Raw genomic sequence first — 24,632 nt, 5'->3', positions numbered from 1 at the left:
GAGTACAGGTGTGAACCACCGTGCCCAGTCCCAAAATTCATATTTTTAAACTGAAAAGCCAAGTCACCCTAAAAGGTTTGTATTACAAGAACAAGATAAGGAAATGGTCACTTTTTTTAAAAAAAAAAGGTTGTCAATAGGAAATTGAGGCAATTCTGTTTGTATGCATTTGGCCTCAAGGAAGTGATTCAGCTTCCTCTTGCATTAGCTCAAGGGTGTGGCTTATGGTCTTGGACAGTTCACTTGTGATCCAGATTCCTTTGGAGGGTGTCAGAACAGGTGCAGGTACACTAATCATCGGATTCCTACCAACAGCCAAATCTGTCTCAGTTGAGAGCCATGTATTTTACGGGGTTCTTTTTTTCCCTTAAATTTAAGAATTTTGGACTGGGGGCCAGATATTCTCATCCTAAGTTTGTGTTTCTTTTCTCAGATAAACTTTATTTCTGCTCAACTAGCATAGAATTTTATTTTTTATTACATATTTCAAAACATATCGGGGCTCTAGTATGCACAATGCTCTAGGCTAGGCAGTGGAGTTGGGAAGAAGAGTGGGAAAGAGTGAAACAAATATAAACTTGGGTTATATTTGAATATTAGCTGTGGGTGCTTTAGCATTCAAGTAATTTTAGATACATCTCGCAAATTTGTAAGGTAGTCCCAAATTAAGTTTTACTGAATTGGTTGGGGTAATTCCTGCAAGGTAGACCATCCTAAGGGTAGAAGAAATGAGCTGTACTAATAATAAGCCGTTGTTGGAGAGAAGGAGGGATTCTGATTATAGGGGTATGGCTGTACCTCAAGTTTGCCTTGGCTAAGATGCCTGACACCGCATCTGATGCCCAGGGAGGTAGGGGGCTCTAAGTAAATATGGTTGACAGCTACTTCACATAAACACATGAGTTGAAACAACCCGCCACTGGAACCCTTTTAACAATATGTCACAAATAAGAAAGGCATTCTTTCCTACATTGGCAGCTAAGCTCATAATGGCTACCTGAAAATAGAGGGTTCGAGGAAGAATGGGAGAGACACAGTGGCTCAGTTTTCATCTGGGGTAGCAATGTAGCTGTAGCGGGAGTGAATTTATGACTGAGCACATGAAAAACATTCCTGATAATTCAGAAGCCCTTTGCATTAAGGGTGGGGAGATTTTGCTGAAGTTTAGGTTCTAAACTTCAACCTTAAACTTAATGAATCATTAAGATTCACATATTAATGATATTGTGACATTTGTACTTGTAGGCTGTTGGGGACTGCAGAAATAAAGGTTATATAAAGAAGAGCAGGCCAGGAGTGGTGGCTCATGCCTGTAATCCCAGCACTTTGGGAGGCCAAGGTGGGCAGATCACCTGAGGTCAGGAGTTTGAGACTAGCCTGGCCAACATGGTGAAACCCCGCCTCTACTAAAAAATACAAAAGTTAGCCGGGCGTGGTGTCAGGCGCCTGTAATCCCAGCTACTTGGGAGGCTAAGGCAGGAGAATTGCTTGAACCCGGGAGGCAGAGGTTGCAGTGAGCTGAGATCGTACCATTGCACTCCAGCCTGGGTGACAAGAGTGAAACTCCGTCTCAAAAAAAAAAAAAAAAGGCTGAGGGCCCACTTTGGTGGGGGAAAAAGATATGTTTATGTCAATAAAATAAACAGTATATTCAACTTTATAAGTAAGGTACTGTACTAGGTACCTCATCAGATGACACATAAGAGTGCCTGGGTCCTGTTCAATAGGAATTAGTGTGCCAATATGATTTAACTGAGGGAGAGTCATTAGATTTTTTGTTTTAGAAACATTGCTGACTAGCTGGTTTGGTGCAAGGATTGAAATGAGAAGCTGAAAGCAGGGAAACCAGTAGTTCAAGCAGAAGGTAAGTAGGGCCCATACTAGGTCTGTATTAGTGTAAGCAGAGAAGGGATGAATTAGAGATGTTTGAGAGGACTATGTGTCTTATTAAGATACTGAGTGATGGAAAAATGAAAGCTTTTAAGATAACTCCAAAATCTCTAGAAGCAGTATTGTGTGTTACCTAAAAAGACAGAAGCTCTGAAGCCAGACTGCCTAAGTTTGAATCTTGGCTCTGCTATTTCTTAATAGGGTAGTCTTGGGGAAATTATGTAGCTTCTTTAAGTTTTTCATCTGAAAAATCAGGATAAGAGTGCCTACAATTCATGCAGTCATTCTGTGAATATAAATACTCTAAGACCAAAAAGTCTTTAGATTGGTGACTTGCACTCTGGTTTGTTTGCTATCATTATATTAGCCAGGGTAAGTCAATGAACAGTGATGAAAATGAGATGAGAATACAGAAACCTTGGCAAACTCAGAGGACAGAAAATGGTGAGTTCACTTTTGGACTTACTGAATCTGTAGCTTCTGGCAAATGATAGTCACCTAGTGTTTGTTGAGTAGTGACAGAAATAAGCAGATTTTTCTTTTTAAAAAAATTATGTGACAGGTACTGTTGTGAGCTCTTTGACTATATAATCTCATTTAATCTCCACCACAGTCCACTAGAATAGGTAGTAGTATTTCCATTTCACAGATGAGTGAGCAGAATAGTGAACAGGTTTGTGGTTTAACGGTAGTAGCAAAGTCCTCATTCCCGGAAGGCAAAAGAGGTTCTGTTTTACCCTGCTGGTAGTAAGTAAGAAAGTGGACCAGCTGAGATTTGAACCCAGACAATCAGTCCAACTCCAGTGTGCTGAATGAACCACTACAACAGGTCAAACCATTTTGAAACCTCTGGCCCCTAGTATCTTAATAGAGATACTGAGACTAGAGTCTATTATGGTATCCTATTTCATACAGTGTTAGGTGTCTAATAATAAAGATATCTATCATTTATTGAATGGCTACTATGTCCCATGCAGTGGAGTACTTAGTGTATTGTTAGTTTTTCAATAATGAATGACTATTATCAATGTATAATATTACCCCTATCTTTGGAGAGGAATATCATACAAATATTATGGTATATATAAAGGAAAGGATATCATTTCTAGGAATTTTCAGTAAAAGACTGGCAAGAATAAACATATGTAAACTTGTAATTCTTCATGAATAATAGCATTCCTTTTATTTTGACCCATCTTAAAGCTACCCAAATTAGAAAGTTACATTTGGTAAATATTTTACAACCATTTCTTATTTACTCATTGCTTACCCTGCACACTAGGTCAATATGCTCTACTGTTTTATGGGTCAGTTATTCAGTGACAGAAAGATTATTTTGACAAAGATCTGGTAGTAACAATTGTGCACACTGAACATTTTTTAAAATCTGGGAATAATGTTTAGCCACAAACTTGTTCACTATTCTGCTGTTCCTTGTCAGCAACAAGAACACCTTTGCAAAGACAAAAAAAAATTACATCTTACTATAGTATCAGCTACCTAGGAGTAGATTACATAAAGATAATGGATTGAATGGATTGATTCAATTTTAACTACCTCTAGAATGATATTGAAAAAAACAATTTTTATCCTTCACCATTTCTGGGCTGGGAATGGTGACGAGAGGCTCACTTGAATTATCCAAGTAGAGCTTTTTTATTACCAGTGATTTCTAAGCTTGACCTTTTCAAGGAACAATGCATATCTGATGATCTCTTGGGATAGTCTCATTATTTAATGTATATAGCAATATTAAAAGATAGTATTGAATGCTTAATATGCCAGGTACTGTGAAAGCCTATTACACTTATTCTGTTAATCTTTACAACAACACTATGAAGTATGTTTTACTCTTTTTCATAGTTTATTAAGTGAGGACCTAGAAACTCAGAATAGATGATTTGCCCTGGGTCACACAAATGCCATCACCTTTGAACTTAAATATGAAGACTACCCTCTAGAGTTGGTAGAGCCGTGGAAGGAGCCTATGCCCCTAAATATAGTAGAGCTGTCAAACCAGTTCTGGACCACTTACATGGTGTATACATGAGTTTAGTTTAGCCAGCTTCAAAGATGGCCCTCAATTAATCCCTTCGTTTATTAGGTACACCATTGTGTAAGCAATCCCCTCCCACACTGTACTGGGGTTGTTCTGTATGACCAGTAGCATAGGCATGAGTGATGGGATGTCTCTTCTGAGATTATGTTATAAAAGACTGACTTATTTTGCATTTGAAATAATTTGCTCTCTCTCTTTATTGGCCCTTACCTTGAGGAAAGCAAGCTACCATATTATAAGTAACTCCATAGAGAGTACCATGTGGTGAGGATCTGAGGTCCTTATTCTAACAGCCTATGAGGATGTGAGGCCTCTCAACAGCCACCTGAGAGAACCTGAAAGCAGATCCTTCAGTCCTAGGTTATGTCATCGGATGATCGCAGCTTTAGCTGCCAATCTGACTGCAGCCACATGAGAAAACCTGATCTAGAACCACCCCATAAGCCACTCTGTAATTCCTGATCCTTAAAAACTGAAATAATAAAGCCATTTAAGTTTTAAAGGGTGCTTAAGCCATTCAAGTTTTGGGTTAATCTTAAGCAACAACAGATAACTAATACATGAGAAAAAGAGAAAAAAAGACCCCATCTTGCTTAAGGCACTGTTATTTTCTATTTTCTGTCACTTACAACTAAATGTGACAAGTCCCTTCTCCGGTTAATTTGTAGAATTAATCTGAAGAAACAGCTTTGAAATACTATTCCTAAGGTTCCCAAACACTGAAAATTGGCAGAGACCAAAGAGAACATCATGACCAATCTGCTCATTTTACAGGTAAAAGTAATAGCTAACATTTAGTGCTTCCCATGCCAGGCTCTGCTAAATTCCATAAAACACTTAATTCTCAGGATACTCTGGAGACTCACTATCCCTTTACAGATGAGAATACTGGTTCCACACTCCAACCCATTTTGCTTTACTGTCTCTTCACTGTAAAAGAACACTTTTAAAACAGTGCAATTACAAGCACATGCCAAAGTTTTGTTACAACCTTGCACACAGGGGAAACACCTATAGTAGTCCAAAGAATCACCTTGGTAGAGACATTTTAGGGAAAGTGAATGGAACTAATCACAGTTAAATTGGTTACACAAATAAAATAATGATTCGTTAAAGGTTACCTTTTTTTTTTTTTGAAATGGAGTCTTGCTCTGTCACCCAGGCTGGAGTGCAGTGGCTCAAACTAGGCTCACTGCAACCGCCTTCTCTCAGGTTCAAGTGATTCTCCTGCCTCAGCCTTTCCAGTAGCTGGTACTACAGGCGTGTGCCACCATGCCCGGCTAATTTTTGTATTTTTAGTAGAGATGGAGTTTCGCCATGTTGCCCAGGTTGGTTTCAAACTCCTGACCTGAAGTGATCCGCCCACCTCGGCCTCCCAAAGTGTTGGGATTACAGGCATGAGCCACCGTGCCGGGCCACCTAACTCTAGACTGACTTATCTGGATGACTGGTGACAGATTTCCCTTAACAAGTCAGCCTGGGAGAGTCCTTTTTACACGTGTTGTAGATTAATTAATATGTATTATAATCTAGCACCTTTTATCACTCAAAAGTGTCCCAGACCAAGTCTTCACAGTCGAGGAAATGAAGGCTCCAGAATGGCCAAGTGATTTGCCCTAGATCTTGTGGGTAGGTAGGTAGTGAGAAGTGGGATTAGAGTTCAAATCAATGTTTCGTGTATTAGCCAGGCTATTAGTCAGTGAACACAAATAAGATGTATACATGACATCTCTATTTCTAGGTAGCTCTCAGCATTTAAATTTTTTAGGAGGTGTCTTGTGTAATTGGGGATTTTTTGGTACTCTGTTTTGAGTTTTTAAAACAATGTCGGGGCTGGGTGCGGCGGCTCATGCCTGTAATCCCAGTGCTTTGGGAGGCCATGTGGGAGGATTGCTTGAAGCTAGGAGTTCAAGATCAGCCTAGGCAACATCATGAGACTGCACCTCTACAAAAAATAAAAATAAAAAATTAGCCTGGTGTGGTGGCATGGGCCTGTAGTCTTAGCTATTCTGCAGCTGAGAAAGAAGGATCATTTGAGCCTAGGAGTTTGAGGCTGCAGTAAGCTATGTTTGTGCCACTGCACTCCAGCCAGGGTGACAGAGTGAAACCCTCTTTAAAAAAAAAAAAAAAATGTCAGGGGTAGGGAGGAAGGAAACAGAACTGATACTTTCCTAATACTTTTTTTCCCCTCTCTGTAGGCAGGGATTAAGCAACTGCCTGCCAGATTTCATCATTACAATGAATGTAACTCTGACACTTTACAGGAACTTATCATTTCTTTCCATTCCAGAAACTTGTGATACTTTCTCACTACATGGTGCAAACAGCTGAGTCAAGTTGTCCCTGAGAGTAGCCACCTTTCCCTCAGGCCATACACATGGAACCATTCTTTCTCCCTACAAGTCAGCCCATAATAGAGCCTCTGGTTGAAAATCAAGATTTTGGTGTTCACTTGGCAATATTTACTAAGAGGTAAATGACGCAAGGTAGGTGACATAAAGGTATATTTGGGAAATGGAAGGCTCTTCTCTGTCTGAAAATATTGCAAGGAAACTTTATGGACCACTATACACATTATATCTCCAGATTTAAAATGAAAGAGACTATGATTTTAGTATTATCTAAACTTCTCTTCAAAAGGAGATCTAAGGAATGGGACTACTCTATATTTGGACAGTTAACGTAGTTTGCGGTGCAGCTCACATTCTCCTGGTAGAAGGAATTAGAAATCTGAGTAAAGAGGTTCCCAGAACTGAATCTTACCCAGTACCCAGTTTAGGAATCAATTTTTGCTTATGAGGTCAAAATGAGAACCCTTTAAAGGAGGGTAACAATTGTTGAAAGAAGGACTTTAAATATAGCTTGTTTGGATTAGTTTTTCTTAAAAACCATATATGTATATTACTGAATAACAGGAGTATTTTGGTTTGTAAAAACTTTTCAAATTCTCATTCATGCAGCAAGAAATATTTTATGCCTACTATGTATGCCTACTACTTGTTCAGGGAATGTTTATCTACATTCCCTACCTAATTATGGTACCTAAGTACCTACATAATGTCAGGTACTTAAAACTGCTAAGAAATTAATTATTTTACTGGGTACCCTTCCATTTATGACATTCTTCTGATTTTTTGTCATTAAATATATTATTTAGTTAAAGCACAGGAGGGACTGGAATTAATGAGGAAGAAACATTGGTCACTGCAGCTGATTAAGGATGGGGTGGATAGTATGAAACTTTGAGTTTAAAAGCTGGGAAATTCCAAGAACAGTAATCAGGATTTATTCAACTTTATATCTCAAGCTCCTGCTGCATATTGGGTGTCCAGTTTAACGCTGAATATGAAAAAATTAAGTCTCTGGAGTCCCAGATGGATAATTTTTCTTAATATTTAATGCTGAACTTAAGGGCCACTTCTACCAGAAAGCCCTCTGTGGCTATCTAGAAAGTAGATTAAGACATCATCCTATATGTGCCTGTCTTAGTCTGTTTTCTATTGCTTATAACAGAATACCTGAAACTGGGTAATTTATAAAGAAAAAGAATTTATTTCTTACAGTGTGGGGCTGAGAAGTCTATGGTCAAGGGGCTGCATCTGATGAGGGCCTTTTTTCTGGTGGCGACTCTGCAGAGTCCCAAGGCAGTGCAGGACATCACATGGCGAGGGACTCAGCATGCTGGCACAGGTCTTTCTTCCTCTTGTAAAGCCACCACTCCCACTCCTATGATAACCCATGAATCCTTTAATCCATGAATGAATTAAGCCATTCATGAGGGCAGAACTTTCATGACCCAATCACCTCTTAAAGGCTCCACTTCTTAATACTGCCTTATTGGGGATTAAGTTTCAGCATGAGTTTTAGAAAGGACAAACATTCAAACCACAGCAATTCCTAAATCAGCCTGCTGCAGCAGTTGTTGATTGACTATTTTGATGGACAGTAAGGATCAACTCTGGTACTGAGTGAGGACTATGATTCCAACTGGGTCAAAACGTAAACATTCTTTCATTGCTTGTTTTCACAACTAATCCCCTATTAGGGAAAGTGCTGTGTCACATACTCAAACGGAGTGAAATGCCTTAGAATTGACCTTCCCTGGCCAATAACCCTTTCCAGGGTTCTCAAAATTAGGCTTGGAAACTACTATAGAAGAGGCCTATTGATAACAGAGTAAGTTATATTTTTAGGTTGCCAGAGAGAGAATGAGAGTAGGTAAGAGAAACGACCAATTCTACCAGTTATTCTACAATGTGGGTTTTCACTGCTCTGTTCACATGCCTTATTCAGACTTCTTGTGGTGGTCAATTGCTAGATGGTCTGTTGGAATTATCTGTTGTCATATATCCAAAAAGGTCTCACAGAGAGGTAAAGTGACAACCTTGGTCTTAATAACCCTCCCAATCTGCTGTAGTTGCAGTAACCTATGGTAATGATACTACATTGATCAATGACCTCTCTAGAGCTAAAGTTCAGTAAAGTCAGTCATTTATTTTGGATATATCAGGTGATTAATTGCTACATAATTCAGCATATGGAGCTAATGTTAATAGCTTTCCATGGGAAAAATTACTCACAGGGCTTATTTTTAAAATCACTTTATTTCTTTCATTTTGTCATCTAAAACAAATTCCTTGAAATGGCCAGTGTCCAAAGTGGCTGTTACTACTTTTCAGCTGATTATAGAGCTTCAAATCTGGGTTGCAGTGAAACTGTGTGGATGGACTTTTTTTGTTGTTGTTGCCAAATACCTTTTTAATGTGTCTGGTTCTACAGATGGATACACTAGTGAACAGCACAGACACAAACAGTTGATTGGACAAGACAACATAGCATATTAAACGTTAGTAAAAATGAGGAAATTACACAGTGCTATGAACTACCCTCATTCTTTTTTCCAACATATTTACTGAATACTCACTTTATGACAGACATCATTCTAAGTGCTGAGAATAAAACAAAGTGCATGTTCTCATGGAGCTCATTTCTCTATATAACTGGTTCACCTGAGGTCTGATACTGCATTCCAAGATAGCTGGAGTGAAAGATTAGTATGAGGTAAAGAAATAGAGGGTAAATAAGAAAATGCTCTCTGGAGGTTATTAAAAAATATAGAGGCAAAGTCCTGGCAAAAGAACGAGAAACGGGGTGAAAGGGAGGAGGAGGAAGAGAGAAATGAATCTTTATCAAATATTTTATTATTATTCTATTTCTTAAGCATTATTCCTGCTTCTTAAGACAGACTGTGAATAAGCCATCTCTGTATCCCAACTAATGCAATGACTCTGGGGGTACTGTCAGATCCAGATTTATATGACAGATTTTTGACTTACTAATTTGTGGGACCCTAGGCAACTACTAGAATGTCTTGAAGACTTAATTTCCTGCAGCACTACCTCATAGAGTTGCTTTTAAAAAGTATTACTAGCTTACAGACGGTACTGTTATAAGTGCTTCAAATATATAAATCCTCATAAAGATTCTGAGGTAGGTATTATTAGCTTCATTTCATGTCAGAGCAAACTGAGGCATAAAGAAGTCATATAGCTTGTTAACGGTTGTATAGCTAATGTCTGACAAAACCAGGAATCTTAACTTCCAGAGTCTGTGGTTTAACCACTGTTCACACTGTCTATAATAGCATATAGTAATATAAGATTAGAACTAAATAGGGTGCATTCCATTGCAAAGTTCTTTCTCACCTTCTTCTACTTCATTATTTGTTGACTATTTACTGATCCCCATGTTGTCTTGCAACTGTGATAGATAATAGAGAACAAGGGTGAACACAGCATATCTGGTTCTTGCCCTCCTGGAGGTTCTGGCCATTAAGCAAATAACAATTCCTCCCAAGGTTCTCAGGCTTCCCTGTTTTCTCCTATTTCTCTATCTGTCCAGCAGTACTCCAGCCAACCAATCTAAGACTGACCGGCGTGAGCAGAGAACAGGGTCTCCAGGATGTCTGTGGCCAGGGCCAGGCGATTTATGGGAAAGAGGCAGACATCTTCCTGGGTTAGTGACCTTGTTTTCTCTCCGAACCTCCGCTTAAAATGGCGGGATTTGTACCAAGGTTCTTTCCCGCACTAACCTTCCATTATTCACCCTTCTCCCCACCCCCAAGGCCCGTCGGGCCTATCCCTGACCCGCGTTCCTGCACTTGAGGTGCATTTCCGCACCTGGATCCCCAGATACTGTTTTTCCCCCACGTTGAGTCTCCCGAATTTCACCAGAACTCTCTCGCGCGGTCTCTGCCCCGCCCCTCGCACCCAGGCCCCGCGCCCGCTGTGGGCTGCCGCCCGGGACCGAAGCTCTCAGAGCCCGCAGCTCTGGTTCACCAACCGCTGGGCGGGAGCCAGGCCCGGCCTTTGAGTGGCGGGCGGGGTGGTCTGCGCTCGGCCCCAGGAAAAATCTGGCACGGGCCAATCGCAGGGAGGCGAAGGGCAGCTCTGGAGGTCCTGGCCAGACGCACTGGTCACCCAGGCCAAGCAGGCGTCGGGGCGTGGGCACAAGCAAAGCTCGCGGCCCTGACCGCGGCCATTGTGCTTGGCTGCCTCTCCTCAAGGCCTTGGTGGGCAGGGCAGCAACGGGAGAAGCGCCGAGAGCGCCACTGAAACGACTTTCCCCTACCCTCAGCTACTGTGCTTTCATGTAGTGAAAGAAACAGGGAAAAGGTTTGGGTTCCTTTTGCGGCTTATGAAGACGACAAAAAACGAAAAGAGTGGGGGCAGGAGGCAGAAGCCGCGAGCCTCTGCGCGCGCCCGGTCACGTGGGCCGCAGGGATCGCATGGCGGCGGCCTGCGCGCCCCCGCGTCCCCGCCGGCCAAGCCGACCGGGCGCGCGCGCCGACGGGGCGGGCGCATGCGCAAGGGGGCGCGCCGCCTCTGCCCCGCGGCGAGGGTGTCTATGGAGAGGCGGCGGCCGCGGCTGCTGAGGCGGAGGCTGAGGCAGTGGCGATGGCGCCCTTCCCTGAAGAAGTGGACGTCTTCACCGCCCCACACTGGCGGATGAAGCAGCTGGTGGGGCTCTACTGCGACAAGGTAACGGAGCGCTGAGCCTCCCGCTGTGGGCGGTGCGGGCGGCGATGGGGAGCGGGCTGGGTTCTTGGGGCGGCCTGGCCTGCGCCGCGCCCGCAGCCCCGTGCCGTCGCCGCGCGAGTAGCCGCCTGCGCAGCTGTCAGCGCCGCCCGCTCCCGCAGCCTGCCCGCCCGCTGCGAGGCCCTCGCAGAGCCGGCCTGGCCGCCGCCTCGGACGTGCTCTCGGGGCGGGCGGCGTCCCCTGCCGAGGGCCTGGCGGCTGAGGAGGGGCGCTACCGGCGTCACTGGCCGCCCTCGGGCCGGCCCCACCGCCGCGCTGGGACTCCCGCTGCTGCCTCTAAGGAGAGCGGCCCTACCTTCTCGAAGCCCTGGGTGCCCCGGCCGGCCACCTGCGGTGGGCTCCCATCTGCACCGAGTAGTTGTTCCCGTCCCCCGTCACTCCCCCGGGCCTGTTCGGGGCTCTCCGTGCAGACACCCACCCATCCTCTGCACCTCTCGCTGGCTTCCTGGCTGGAACTGCAGCGTCTCCCAGCTACCCGGTTTCTTTTACCCCCGGCTTTCTTCACTGGTTTGATTTGGGAGAAAAGCCAAGTTTAGAACTGAAGAACCTTCACTCTTCATGTGTCGTTATCGTTTTCCTTGCAACTTTTATTGCCCTGAACACTTACTGGATGTAGATTTTGTTATAAGACAGCAATTCTCTCTTGGATTTCTTTATATGAGCTCGAATAAAGGGGGCCTCAGGAAAAGTTGGTTTAACTGTGAGAACCATTTTGGGCCCATAATTGGTGCAGCATAAGCTGAAGAGGCACTTTTGTGGAGATGGTTCAGGGCCCTTTGCTAGTGATTTTAAAACAATATTAACATTCCACGTGTTTGTCAGTTTATGTTGGGGAAAGTCATGGATATCTGCAAACCTCAGGCAGTCCCGTTTCTTGTGGAAATGATCCAACTAAATAAAGCATTCAAATGACTACTGTTTAAGCATAGAAATCAACTTTTAGGAATTCTCAGAAATTGCATAGCATTATGCAGAACCATTGTCTACAGAAAAGAGGGGTGTTTCATAGCTCAGCCAGGCGATTGGAGGATGCCCAGGGTATTCACTGCTAGGCTACACTCAAGACCCGCAATTTAAAGCAGTGACGTTGAATTTCAAATCTTAGCACTCCATCTTCTCCCTCCCTCCATTCTGAAAATTTAGAAACACCAGTTCACATGTAGTTGGAAACACCAGGACTGTCTAGGACAATGGTTTGCAACCTTGGTTGCTTATTAGCCTTAAACTAAAAACTATTAGAAGTCCTGATGTCTAGGTCACTAAAATTAGGATTTCACCCAGACATCAGGTATAAATGATTAAAGCTCTCCATTTGAGTGCAGTATGCAGCTGAGGGTGAGAACCACTCATCTAGGAGAAGCATGAGGAATGGTTAAGCCATTAAGCAAAAGGGTATATCCCTGAATTTTTTACTTAGCAGTATTGTAGTGTTTTTATCCTCTCTGGCTTTTGAATATCGTTCATTCAGACACCATTCTTTAATAGCAGGAAAGAAAAAAAAAATGGTCTCAAAAATCGAAAGTGGAAGTGAAGACTAACAGAATCCAAGGTTTTCTCTCCACTTTAGACTGTGGAGAGGTAGCCTAGGATCACCTGAAATTATATGGAAAATTTTGTGCGTGTGTCCATTTTCCTAGGGTGTTTGTAGCTTTCATCGATTTCCAGATGATTGTGACCTCCCAAAATAAAGAATCACAATTTAATTTACTTGCAGACTAAGGCTAAGCAGCCTTATTTTAAAATTTTCAAGAAGTTAGTCGCTCTTTTTCTGTGTCTCTTCCTGGTGGTTGAGAGTATTTGAACAAATTTTGAAAATGCAGTTGCTTTTTTACAAGATATCTGAGCCAAGAGTCTTTTCAGTAACGTTCCCACTTGCATAACCAGTTTAATAAAGCATTTTCAATTTGACATAGTGCAAGTCAAAATTATTACTAATTCTGAATTAATTAGATATAGTTAATGAGATTGTTGTATACGTTTATCACGAAGATTAAAAGTCCAATTTTCTGAACTGAAACTGAGGCGATTTAGGGGAAAAAAAATGCATAGGAATTTTACATCTGGATTTCTTCTTGATACTGATAGCCAATGGAAATCTCTCTTAGGATGTCCTTTGGGAGCTAGAGTGGAAAATAAGTATTTTGTAATGGTTCAGTAATCTTAAAGGAATTAAAGGAAGAGTACCTTGTTTGTTTTTATTCATTTATCATCTCACGTTTTGCAATGGCAAAATCCTTTGGTTGTATAGACCAATGATATCCAACCAAACAGTTTACAATAAAACTATATAAAATGAGAACTAGTTTTTATGCTCAAACTGAAAAGGTACAAAATAGTTATTAAACTGTACAGATTTGGGCTCTGAATGCCCAGTTATTATCAAGAAGTCAGTTACTATTTTCAATATTGAACTTCTCAAGTACAATGTATTTTAGAAGCATCCATTTATTTACTAGCATCAAGTAAACCACTTATATGCTTAAGCCAGTTAGTATAATGTATTCCAAAGTTATCTTAGTCTACTTATTTTTTAGGTATAAAGGTGAATAGGATGAGAAAATAAATTTTCAAAAGCTGACAGATGTATGTCTTAGACCATTTTAAATATTGCTGTACAATACCCGATTTAATACTTTGCCCATGGATTTCTTTTTACATTTGTAAAAAGTTTTATGGAAAGGTTTTTCACCTTTGTTATCCAGACAACAGTGCTTTGAGTTATGTAAAGACAAGGTATTTCTGTTTTATAGCTGGGGACTTAGAGGCCTAGATTAGCTAGGCCAAGGTTACATAAGCAGCTAGTGGTAGATTCAGATGGAAACCCAAGTCATTGTTAGGATTCCTAGTTTAATTTTCTTTATATTAAATCATAGTAGTTTCTTACTTTTTTTGGAACAATCTGCTAAGAAATCTCCTGCTAATTCACTGACCTTTCAGACTGGGATGATGTTAGTAAATATTTATATTGAATGACATCCTTTTTCCATTTTACTTCAATTTCTCAGTCTTTTCTCCAGTTCTCCAAGGTTAACTCCATTAATTCTGTCAGTGAGCATTGGAGTTTCTACCGTCTACTCTGTAGTAGCTTGTACTACAGAAAGACGTTGGCAATGTGACATGTGGTCTCTAGTCTCAAAAAGTTTACAGTCCAGTATGTAATAACATCTATGCTAGGATGGAAATCCAAATAGGGTATAGTGGGAGCAAAGGGAGTTACATGGTCAGCTCCACATTAAAGTGTCAGGAGTGGTCTCTTTGAATTGATTTCTGAGAGAAGAGTAGGCTGTGGTTGTCAGGATGTGGTTAGTTCAGAGATTCCCAGGCTTTTATATAAACCAGTTATTAAAAACTCAAGTGGTGGAGGCCTTAAGGTGTGCCCAAATTTTTCAGGTAAGGGTATTAAAAGTGCTGTTTACTTTTATTAAATAATTTATTTATACATTTATTTATACAGATAGGACATTTTATGACCCAAAACTCTTAAGTGGGAAGAAGCTTAGAGTAATTTGAATATATTCTTTTTTAAAAAATGAGTGAGTATAGCTTTATTGTCAGTTTTCCTTCGCCCCTCCGCCATTTTTCTGCATACCTGTAACAATTTATTGACTGGCATTTGAGAAGATTGGCTTAGTGGAGAAAGTATTGAATTGAGACCTGTGGAAGAAGGAAAAGGGAATTTAATGAGTTCTTACTACATGTCTACATTGTTTCTTTTAATCTTCACGAACTACGTAAGCCAAATATTATGCTTCATTTAAAGTTGAGGAAACAGTCTTAGTGGTTAAGTAACTTACCCAACTCATTCAATTAGTAATTAGTAGAGCGTGAATTTTAATCTTAGGATTTTTTTTCCCCTTCGGAAGCCCATGGGTTTTGCATTACCTTACTAGTTCTGCTACTTATTGGTAGCTCTATGATTTTATGCAAAACAGTTTACCTGTGGGTCATCATTTTTTCCATCTGTAAATTTGATCAGATACTTACTAAGGTTTCTTCACTGAGTATAAGTCTCCCTTGATTAAATTAAAGCATTGTCTGAGTGAGTAGACAAAGTAAAAATGTATTTGGGGGAATAATATATGTGTTTTTGTTATGCCGTTTTCTTATCTATTTTTGAATGTAATGTATCGTCTTTAAGTGACATACCACTTTTGAGAATCAGTTTGAAACCAGGCTGTAATACTTGATTTATCACTCTAGAATGTCTGAGACAGAAAGTCAGTTATAGGTTGGGCGCAGTGGCTCACGCCTGTATCCCAGCACTTTGGGAGGCCGAGGCAGGTGGATCATGAGGTCAGGAGTTCAAGACCAGCCTGGCCAAGATGGTCAAACCTCATCTCTACTAAAAATACAAAAATTAGCTGGGCATGGTGGCGGGGTCCTGTAATCCCAGCTACTCGGGAGGCTAAGGCAGAATTGCTGGAATCTGGGAGGCAGAGGTTGCAGTGAGCTGAGATCACGCGATTGCACTCCAGCCTGGGTGACAGAGCGAGACTCTGTCTCAAAAAAAAAAAAAAAAAGTCAGTTATAAATCCTTTTAAAATGTGGAAGATATCATGTTACTATTTGTTAATTATGTGTGTCCTTTTATATATATAAGTTCTTTGTTGAATTTGTGAGGCATCAGAGTATATAACTTTATAGGTCACTAGGAACCTTTATATTTTACTGTAGAAGAGTGCTCTTCAAAATGTGTCCTGTGACCTATTAGTAGTAGGTCATAAATCTCTTTTGTGGGTCCGAAACAGCATTAAAAATTTAAACCGAAAAGTAAATATTAGAGTACATCACAGATAAGAGAGGGAAATACTGTTCCCTGAAATTTGTTTGAAGTGTTTGTGATGGGTGTGAATCTGGATTGCACTATATTTCATACTGAAGGTCATGGTTAACAGTATTTGAAAAACAGTTTTCTAGAGCAACATTTCTTAACCAAAGCATTATTGACATTTTGAGGCAGATGATTTCTTTTTTATGGGGGCTGTCCTGTGTGTTGTAGGATGTTTAGCCACATCCCTGGGTTTTATCCACTAGGTGTCAGTAGTACATTTCCGGTGGTGACAACCAAAACTGCCTCCAGATCTTGCCTTTTATCTCTGGGGGATGGGTAGTGGGGTGGCAAAATTACTGCCTTGGTGAGAACTGTTGCTTTAGAGCAAGTGTTCTTTCTGACAATTTACTCTCTTGGATCTGAAAACATAGCTTTATTAATGGGACTAACATTGTGTATGTAGAAAAGTCATAGATGTTAGAGTTTTAGGGACTTGGTCTCGGTTTTGTTGTTCCCTAGTTGTATGATGTGGGGTAAATTTTCTTCCTGAGACTCTGTTAGTCTGTAAAATGAGGATTTTGATATCTACATTTTAGGTTGTTTTAAGAATTAAATATATAAAAACACTAGGGTAATTTCTCACACATCATTGGCTTCCTTCCGTATGTCCTAGAATTATTAGTGTCCAGGTTTTTTTTCTCCATAAAGTCTATATGTGAAGGCAAACAATTTTAAAAACTATTTACATAAACAGATTACAAAAAAGTTAAATTGTGTATATTCTGTTTATTATTTTCTTTCTTTCTTTTTTTTTTTTTTGTTTGAGACGTAGTCTTGCCCTGTCTCCAGGCTGGAGTGCAGTGGTGTGATCTTGGCTCACTGCAACCTCTGCCTCCCGGGTTCAAGCAATTCTTCTGCCTCAGCCTCCTGAGTAGCTGGGACTACAGGCGTGTGCCAACCACGCCCAGCTAATTTTTGTAGTTTTAGTAGAGGTTAGCAGAGATGGGGTTTCACCATGTTGGCCTAGATCTCTTGACCTTGTGATCCGCCTGCCTCGGCTTCCCAAAGTGCTGGGATTACAGGCGTGAACCACCGTGCCCGGCCCTGGTTATTCTTTTAACTGCCGGCCCTGGTTATTCTTTTAACTGCTAAATTTACTAACTTTAGGTACCGGGTTAAAAATGTTTGCACTTTTCATGTGGAGAAAAACTGAGTTGGGTAGTATCTTTAAGGACTTTTCTCTCTGTTGCTCTTTTATTTTTTTGGCTTTGTTTTCACTTCATCAAATCAACAAACATGTTGAGGATTTAGTATAGATAAAAATCTTATTTCTTCAACCTGTTGTACAAAATATTTTGTATTCTCCACCAAGAATTTAACTTGATCTGTTGATCTGTTGATCATTTTTTCCCAGCTTTATTGAGGTATAATTGACAAATAAATATTGTATATATTCAAGGTGTACAATGCAATGCTTTGATATACATGTACATTGTATAATGATTACCAAAATCAAATTGACACATCCATCACCACAAACGATTACCCTTTGTGTGGGAGTGGTAAGGACACAGAGGATGTACTCTCAGCAAATTTCAAGTACATAATACAGTATTATTAGCTATAGTCACCATACTGTACCTTATATCCCCAGAACGTACTCATCTTAGAACTGAAAGTTAGTGTTCTTTTTTCAACATCTCCCCATTTTCTCCATCCCCTGCCCCAACAACCACCTTTCATATTCTCTGCTTCTGTGAGTTCTACTTTAGATTCCATATATAGTGAGATCATACATTATTTATCTCTCTGTATCTGGCTTATTTCACTTAGCTGTCTTCCAGGTTCATCTATGTTGTTGCAAATGACAGGATTTCCTTTTTTATGACTGAATAATATTTTATTGTATATATCACATTTTCTTTACTCATTTGTGGACAAGCACTCAGGTTGGCTCCATATCTTGGCTATTATGAATAATGCTGCATTGAACATGGGAGTGCAGATATCTCTTAGAGATCCTAATTTTATTTACTTTGAACATATACTCAGGAATGGGATTGCTGGAACTTATGAAAATTACATTTTTAATTTTTTGAGGAATTTCCATACTGTTTTCCATAATGGCTGTACCAATTCCTTTCTAATGATATTTTATTTTGGTCTGAATACAGAATTAATAACAGAAAAGCCTACTAAATAAGCCTTACAGATGCCTAGGTAGGGCTTATATTCTGTGTTCTTTATATTAACTTATTAAATTATCACAGGTAGCCAGGTGCAGTGGCTTGTGCCTATAATCTCAGCAACTCAGGATGCTGAGTCAGGAGGATCGCTTGAAGCCAGGACTTTAAGACCAGCTTGGCCAACATAGTGAGACCCCGTCTCTAAAAAATAAAAAAGTAACTGGGTGTGGTGTGCACCACACCTGTAGTTCCAGCTATTCGGAAGGCTGAGGCCAGCAGGAGGATCACTTGAGCCCAGGAGTTTGAGGTTGCAGTGAGCTATGATCATGCCACTGCACTGCAGCCTGGGTGTCAGAGCAAGACCCTGTCTCAAAAAAATTCTCACAAGAACTCTGTGAAGTAGTTAATATTATTAGCCCTGTTTTACAGATGAAGAAACTGAGGTACAAAGAAATGTAATGACTTGCTGGTAGAATGGATTTACACCTAGGCAATCTTGCCCTAGAGTCAGTGCTTTTAACTACTGTGCTAGGTTAGCTGGATATAGATTCTACCTGTAATTTAGAGTCTCTTTATATAGTTACTATGGTTAATTTGACTGTCAGTTTGTGGCATGAAACTAATCTTTACCTTAATGTGTTATTAGATCTAAAAGAATTTCTGATAGTCTAATGAGAATATATGCAAAATTCCCTGTATGTCTTTTAATATATTATTTTTCTTAACTCATGTTAGGGCATTACAGTCTTCCCTTGGTATCCTGCTATTTTGTGGGAGATTGTTTTCAGGACACCCATGGATACCAAACTCCATAGATGCTCAAGTCCCTCAGATAAAATAGCATAGTATTTGCATGTAACTTACACATATCTTCCCATACGCTTTAAATCATCTTTAGATTACTTATAATACATAATACAGTGAAAATGCTATGTATGTAGTTGTTATATTGTTTTTTATTGTTGTTGTTTTTTATTTTTTTCAACATTTTCTTTCTTTCTTTCTTTCTTTTTTTTTTTTTTTGAGATGGAGTCTTGCTTTGTTGCCCAGGCTGGAGTGCAGTGGCATGATCTCGGCTCACTGCAACCTCTGCCTCCTGGGTTCAAGTGATTCTCCTGTCTCAGCCTCCCCAGTAGCTGGGACTACAGGTGCACACCACCACTCCCTGCTAATTTTTGTGTTTTTAGTAGAGACGGGGTTTCACCATGTTGGTCAGGCTGGTCTCGAACTCCTGATCTCAGGTAATCCACTCACCTCAGCCTCTCAAAGTGCTGGGATTACAGGTGTGAGCCACCATGCCCAGCCTTTTTCAATCCACAGTTGGTTGAATCTGTGGTTTCTGCATCCCCACGGAGGCTGACTGTGTTTACTTTTTGCCATTAAAAAAATAATATCTAGAAGCTGGAAACCATCATTCTCAGCAAACTGTCGCAAGGACAAAAAAACCAAACACCGCATGTTCTCACTCATAGTGGGAATTGAACAATGAGAACAACATGGACGTGGGAAGGGGAACATCACACACCGGGGCCTGTTGTGGGGTGGGGGGAGGGGGAGGGATAGCATTGGGAGATATACCTAATGTTAGATGACGGGTTAATGAGTGCAGCACACCAACATGGCACATGTATACATATGTAACAAACCTGCACGTTGTGCACATGTACCTAAAACTTAAAGTATAATAATAATAATACAAAAATAATATTTAGCATTAATGGTTTCTTTTGATTTTGTACCCTGCTTCTACTAAGGCTATTTTTAAGTTTGCCTTTTTTTTTTTTTCCAAAAAATGATACATGATAGTGTTTGCAGAGATTAGCCACTAATAGATTTTATTGTAATCTTGTGGGGCATTTCTTATGATTTAAAAAAAAATCTATAATATGTATTTAACCAAATATGTCCTGCCTGTGTTTTTTGTGTGGCTTAAGAGCCAAGCATCACTTTTACATTTTTAAATAGTTGGAAAAAATCAAAAGAAGAATAGTATTTTGTGACATGTGAAAAATTATATGAAATTTGAATTTCAGTGTTTATAAAGTTTTATGGAAATACAGCTACAGTCATTCATTTACATGTTGTCTATGACTACTTTTGTGCTACAACTGCTGAGGTAAATAATTGCTACAGACCACATGGCCTGCAAAAGTTAAAATATTTATTATCTGTCCTTTTATAGAAAAGTTGCCAATTCTTGCTCTAGATTATTTACTTATGTATTGCAGTTAACTGTTCATTGTCTTATTTACCTTCACTGAAATGGAAACTCCATAAAGGCAAGAAATCTTTGTTTTGTTCATTGATATATCCCAGGTACCAAAGAACAGTGCCTACCTCATCATAGCTACTCAGTAAATATTTGTATAGAGTAAAAAATGTATGAATTTATAAAAAATGAATATTTAATTTTCAAAATGATAATAGCTAATGTTTATTGAGTACTAACAACCATGTGAAATACAGATGTTTTATTATATCCATTTAACATCAAGATTAAACTAACACATTAAGAAAGAAAAGTAGGCCGGGCGTGGTAGCTCATGCCTGTAATCCCAGCACTTTGGGAGGCCGAGGCGGGTGGATCATGAGGTCAGGAGTTCAAGACCAGCCTGGCCAAGATGGTGAAACCCCATCTCTGCTAAAAAATACAAAAATTAGCCGGGCGTGGTGGCGAGCACCTGTAATCCCAGTTACTCAGGAGGCTGAGGCAGGATAATCGCTTGAACCCAGGAGGCAGAGTCTGCAGTGAGCTGAGATCATGCCCCTGCACTCTAGCCTGGGTGACAAAGCAAGACTCTGTCTCAAAAAAAAAAGAAAGAAAGAAAAGTAACTTACCCAGGGTTACACAGTTAAGTAATGGTAGAACTGGTATCCCATCCTAGAGAATGTGACTTTAAAACTGGTTCACTGTGACTCTTAAAATGCATAATCCACACTACTTTTTATAGAAGATAGTTAATTCTGTTATGTATAGTAGGAATAATTTTGCTTTAGGAGCTTCTATGTCATCTGTTTTGATGCTCTGTCATCAGACCGTCATTCCTGCTGATAACAGGCAATAAGACAGCTTAGATTATGTTCCATTTTAGGAATACTAGATACTTTAGAAAGCAAGTCTAGGAGGTATGGTGTTAGTAGCTTTTCCCCTTTCATCTACCCGTCTGTTGTATTTAACCTAATCAAGTTTCCCTCTTTAAAATTTCTGCCTGCCTGTATTTAGCATACATATAGAGTAATGAAATTTTAGGTTTAGAAGGGGCCTGGTTTAATCTCTTCTATTTAAAGAAACCGTGATTTGTGCACATATCATTTTTCTGTGTCACCAGGCCCTCCAGAATGCAAACCAACATCTTCCTGGCCTAGTGCACTTTTTATTATACCATTATAACTTGTTAATTTATGAATTTCTTTTATTTGTACTTTAACCAAGTGTAAGGGAAGTATGCTGTGTGCAAAAGTGAATAGGGATGTATTTGAATATTTTTTATTTGTGCATATTTGCACGTATTTATTACACTTTTCTTTTTAAATTTTTATTCAGCTTTCTAAAACCAATTTTTCCAACAACAACGATTTCCGTGCTCTTCTGCAGTCTTTGTATGCTACTTTCAAGGAGTTCAAAATGCATGAGCAGATTGAAAATGAATACATTATTGGTTTGCTTCAACAACGCAGCCAGACCATTTATAATGTACATTCTGACAATAAACTCTCCGAGATGCTTAGCCTCTTTGAAAAGGGACTGAAGAATGTTAAGGTAAGTTGCAAAAATGGATATTCAGCTGTCAAAACTTGTGCCATCTTCTGGTATGTCATTGGCAAAACTTGTCACTGTTTTATAGTAAATGATGTAATGTTGAAAAAAATTATTTTGTCACTTGTTAAAGATGGCAAGGAAGACTATTTAAAAAGAACTAATGCAGTGGGGAGTTTGCAGTAGTGGAGAGAGATTAGGCCCGACGCTGAATACAGTAAGGACAAGTAGGGATTTATATCCAAGGGGCAAAGTGGGAAGAGTTGATAGAAAACTACTGAGGAAACATCAAGGCCAAGGGGATTCTTGCTAGACTAACTATAAAATTCTTGCTGAAGGCAGGAGGATAGTAACATATTGAAGGATCAGTAGTTTGATTAGATGTAGATGCAGATCAGATACTAAGGCTGAGAGATTTTTCACTAAACCAATTCAGCAGGATTTTTGCTGAAACTGGACTAAGCCGAACAAGAACAGAGTATAAGGTCAGGCCTAAGTTGAGAAGAGGGCCCAGAGGAGCCTGACTCAGGTTTGGTGAGAGTCTTCGTCAGTTACCTCTTTATTACTGTTTAATAAAATTTTATAATGAATGCTACTCACCAAGTCTGAAAGCTGTTTTTGTAAGTTGAAGTTTTAATTATAAAATTTTTACATTCTGTTAACATTTGCTGAATTAAGGAAAGCTATCCAGTTAATGGTGACCAAAGGTATAATTATTACTTAGAATGAATAAACACTTTAATTTTATAAATTTTTACTTGTTTTAGAATTGAATACCAGCCAGGTGCAGTGTGCAGTGGCTCACATCTGTAGTCGCAGCACTCTGGGAGGCCGAGGCTAGTGGATCACTTGAGGTCAGGAGTTCTAGACCAGCCTGGCCAACATAGTGAAAACCTGTCTTTACTAAAAATATAAAAATTAGCCAGACATAGTGGCAGGCGCCTGTAATCCCAGCTGAGGCAGGAGAATTGCTTGAACCTGGGAGGCGGAGATTGCAGTGAGCTAAAGATATTACTGGGTATAGTTTAGGATAATGATGTAGAGAGACTTTCTTCTTAATTATATTTACATATTATAGGATTTTGAAATTTGATCTTAGTTTATTTCCCTTCTGGCTTGGTGAAGCGTAAGCTTAAGTTACAACTCTGTTAAGCCACCATGTGCTCCTCACCTGGAGATTTGTGTTCTGGAAAGGCTGTTCTACAGCTTAGGGAGGATGGATTAAAGATAAAGAAAAGACTAAAGGAGGAAGACCATTATTAAAAAATTATTCTAATAGTTTCTGGAAGAATACTTAGTAGCTACTTGGTGGGGAGGTGTGGGAGGTTTGGTTGGGGTAGGGTACTAGATAGTAATATTAATAGAAGGGTGATTTACTTTTTTATTGAATATTCTTTCATATTCTTCGAACTTTTATCATATTATGTATTGCCACATGAATACACCTTCAACAAATCTGAACTAAAGTCATGACTAGTGGAAATAAAGGGGAGGGGATCAGACTTGAGAATTATGTAGGAAATAAAATTGATGGAATGTAGTGATTATACTTAAAGGGAGGATGAAAGAAGAGAAAAGAAATAAAAATGAGGATTCAGCCTGACTTTCTAGAGTATATAGAAGACGGTCAGGAAATAAAAAAGATTCATTCTTGACAGATTAGGTTTGAACTGCTTGTGTAATCCAGATGGGCATTTATGAATAGGAGGTGGTAAAGATGGATTTCATGGTCAGAAGAGTGACCCAGTATGAAAAAGCAAATTTGATAGTTATTATTAGCATATAAGTAGGAATGAAAGCCATGTGGATATGCTTAGGGAAAATGTGTAAAATCGTAAGAGAACAGGACATTAGATTGAATATTGGGAAGCAGTTGAATAAATTAGTTCTGGAAAAAGAGACCAGAGAAGACTTAACAGAGATAAAATATTTTCATATTTTAAAAGTTTTCATAGGCTGGGCATGGTGGCTCATCCGTGTAATTCTAGCATTTTGGGAGGCTGAGGCGGGCAGATCACTTGAGGTCAGGAGTTCGAGACCAGCCTGGCCAATGTGGTGAAACCCCATCTCTACTAAAAATACCAAAAAAATTAGCTGGGAGTTGTGATGGGCACCTGTAGTCCCAGCTACTCAGGAGACTGAGGTGGGAGAATCGCTTGAACCTGAGGTTGCAGTGAGCTAAGATTGCACCACTGCATTCCAGCCTGGGCAACAGAGCAAGGCTTGTCTTAAAAAAAAAAAAAAAAAGTTTTCATTATTTTATAAATTTTCCACATGCTTTGAGAGGGCTGATATAGAAGTGGGGAAATGTGATTTTAGGTTATGAGGAAGAAGTTTATAGCTCCTTAGAATTGCCCAGAATTAGAATGAGTTACTTCAAGATATAGTGAGCACCTTGCCTTTAGAAGTGTTGATATTGATATATATGACTTTACATCAAATAATTTTTTTCTTTTTTTTTTTTTTTGAGACAGAGTCTTGCTCTGTCACCCATGCTGAGGTGCAGTGGTGCAATCTCGGCTCACCGCAACCTCCTTCTTCCAGGTTCAAGCAGTTCTCCGTGTCTCAGCCTCTCGAGTAGCTGGGATTACAGGTGCCCATCATTACACCTGGCTGATTTTTGTATTTTTAGTAGAGACGGGGTTTCGCTGCGTTGGGCTGGCTGGTCTTGAACTCCTGACCTCAGGTGATCCGCCTGCCTCTGCCTCCCAAAGTGGTGGGATTACAGGCATGAGCCACCGTGCCTGGCAGGATAATGTTAACAGGTACAGTTGACCCTTGAACAACATGGGGATTAGGGTTGCCAACACCCTGTGCTGTTGAAAATCGACGTATAACTTTTGAATCTCTGAAAACTTTACTTACAGCCTAC

General features: G+C 40.0%; 1 protein-coding gene and 1 long non-coding RNA gene across 2 annotated transcripts in view; both read left to right on the top strand.

The window, feature by feature from the left end:
- The first annotated feature begins 1,618 nt into the window (after positions 1 to 1,618).
- LOC129533283 (uncharacterized) lies at positions 1,619 to 10,207 on the top strand. The gene is made up of 4 exons (XR_008679410.1): positions 1,619 to 1,864; positions 4,618 to 4,723; positions 6,240 to 6,435; positions 9,851 to 10,207. It is a non-coding gene; the product is annotated as an uncharacterized lncRNA (long non-coding RNA).
- A 63-nt stretch (positions 10,208 to 10,270) lies between these two features.
- Positions 10,271 to 24,632, top strand: part of FBXL5 (F-box and leucine rich repeat protein 5) — a 51,016-nt gene continuing 36,654 nt past the window's right edge. The window contains exons 1-2 of the mRNA XM_004038461.4: positions 10,271 to 10,989; positions 21,548 to 21,763. Coding sequence (XP_004038509.1) covers positions 10,906 to 10,989; positions 21,548 to 21,763 — 300 coding nt within the window. The 5' untranslated portion in view covers positions 10,271 to 10,905. The remainder of the gene's footprint in view (positions 10,990 to 21,547; positions 21,764 to 24,632) is intronic.

This window comes from Gorilla gorilla, chromosome 3 (genome assembly GCF_029281585.2).
Source record: "Gorilla gorilla gorilla isolate KB3781 chromosome 3, NHGRI_mGorGor1-v2.1_pri, whole genome shotgun sequence".
Taxonomy (NCBI): Eukaryota; Metazoa; Chordata; class Mammalia; order Primates; family Hominidae; genus Gorilla; species Gorilla gorilla.
Note: the sequence above shows the minus strand (reverse complement) of the source record. Positions and strands in the feature narration are given on the sequence as shown.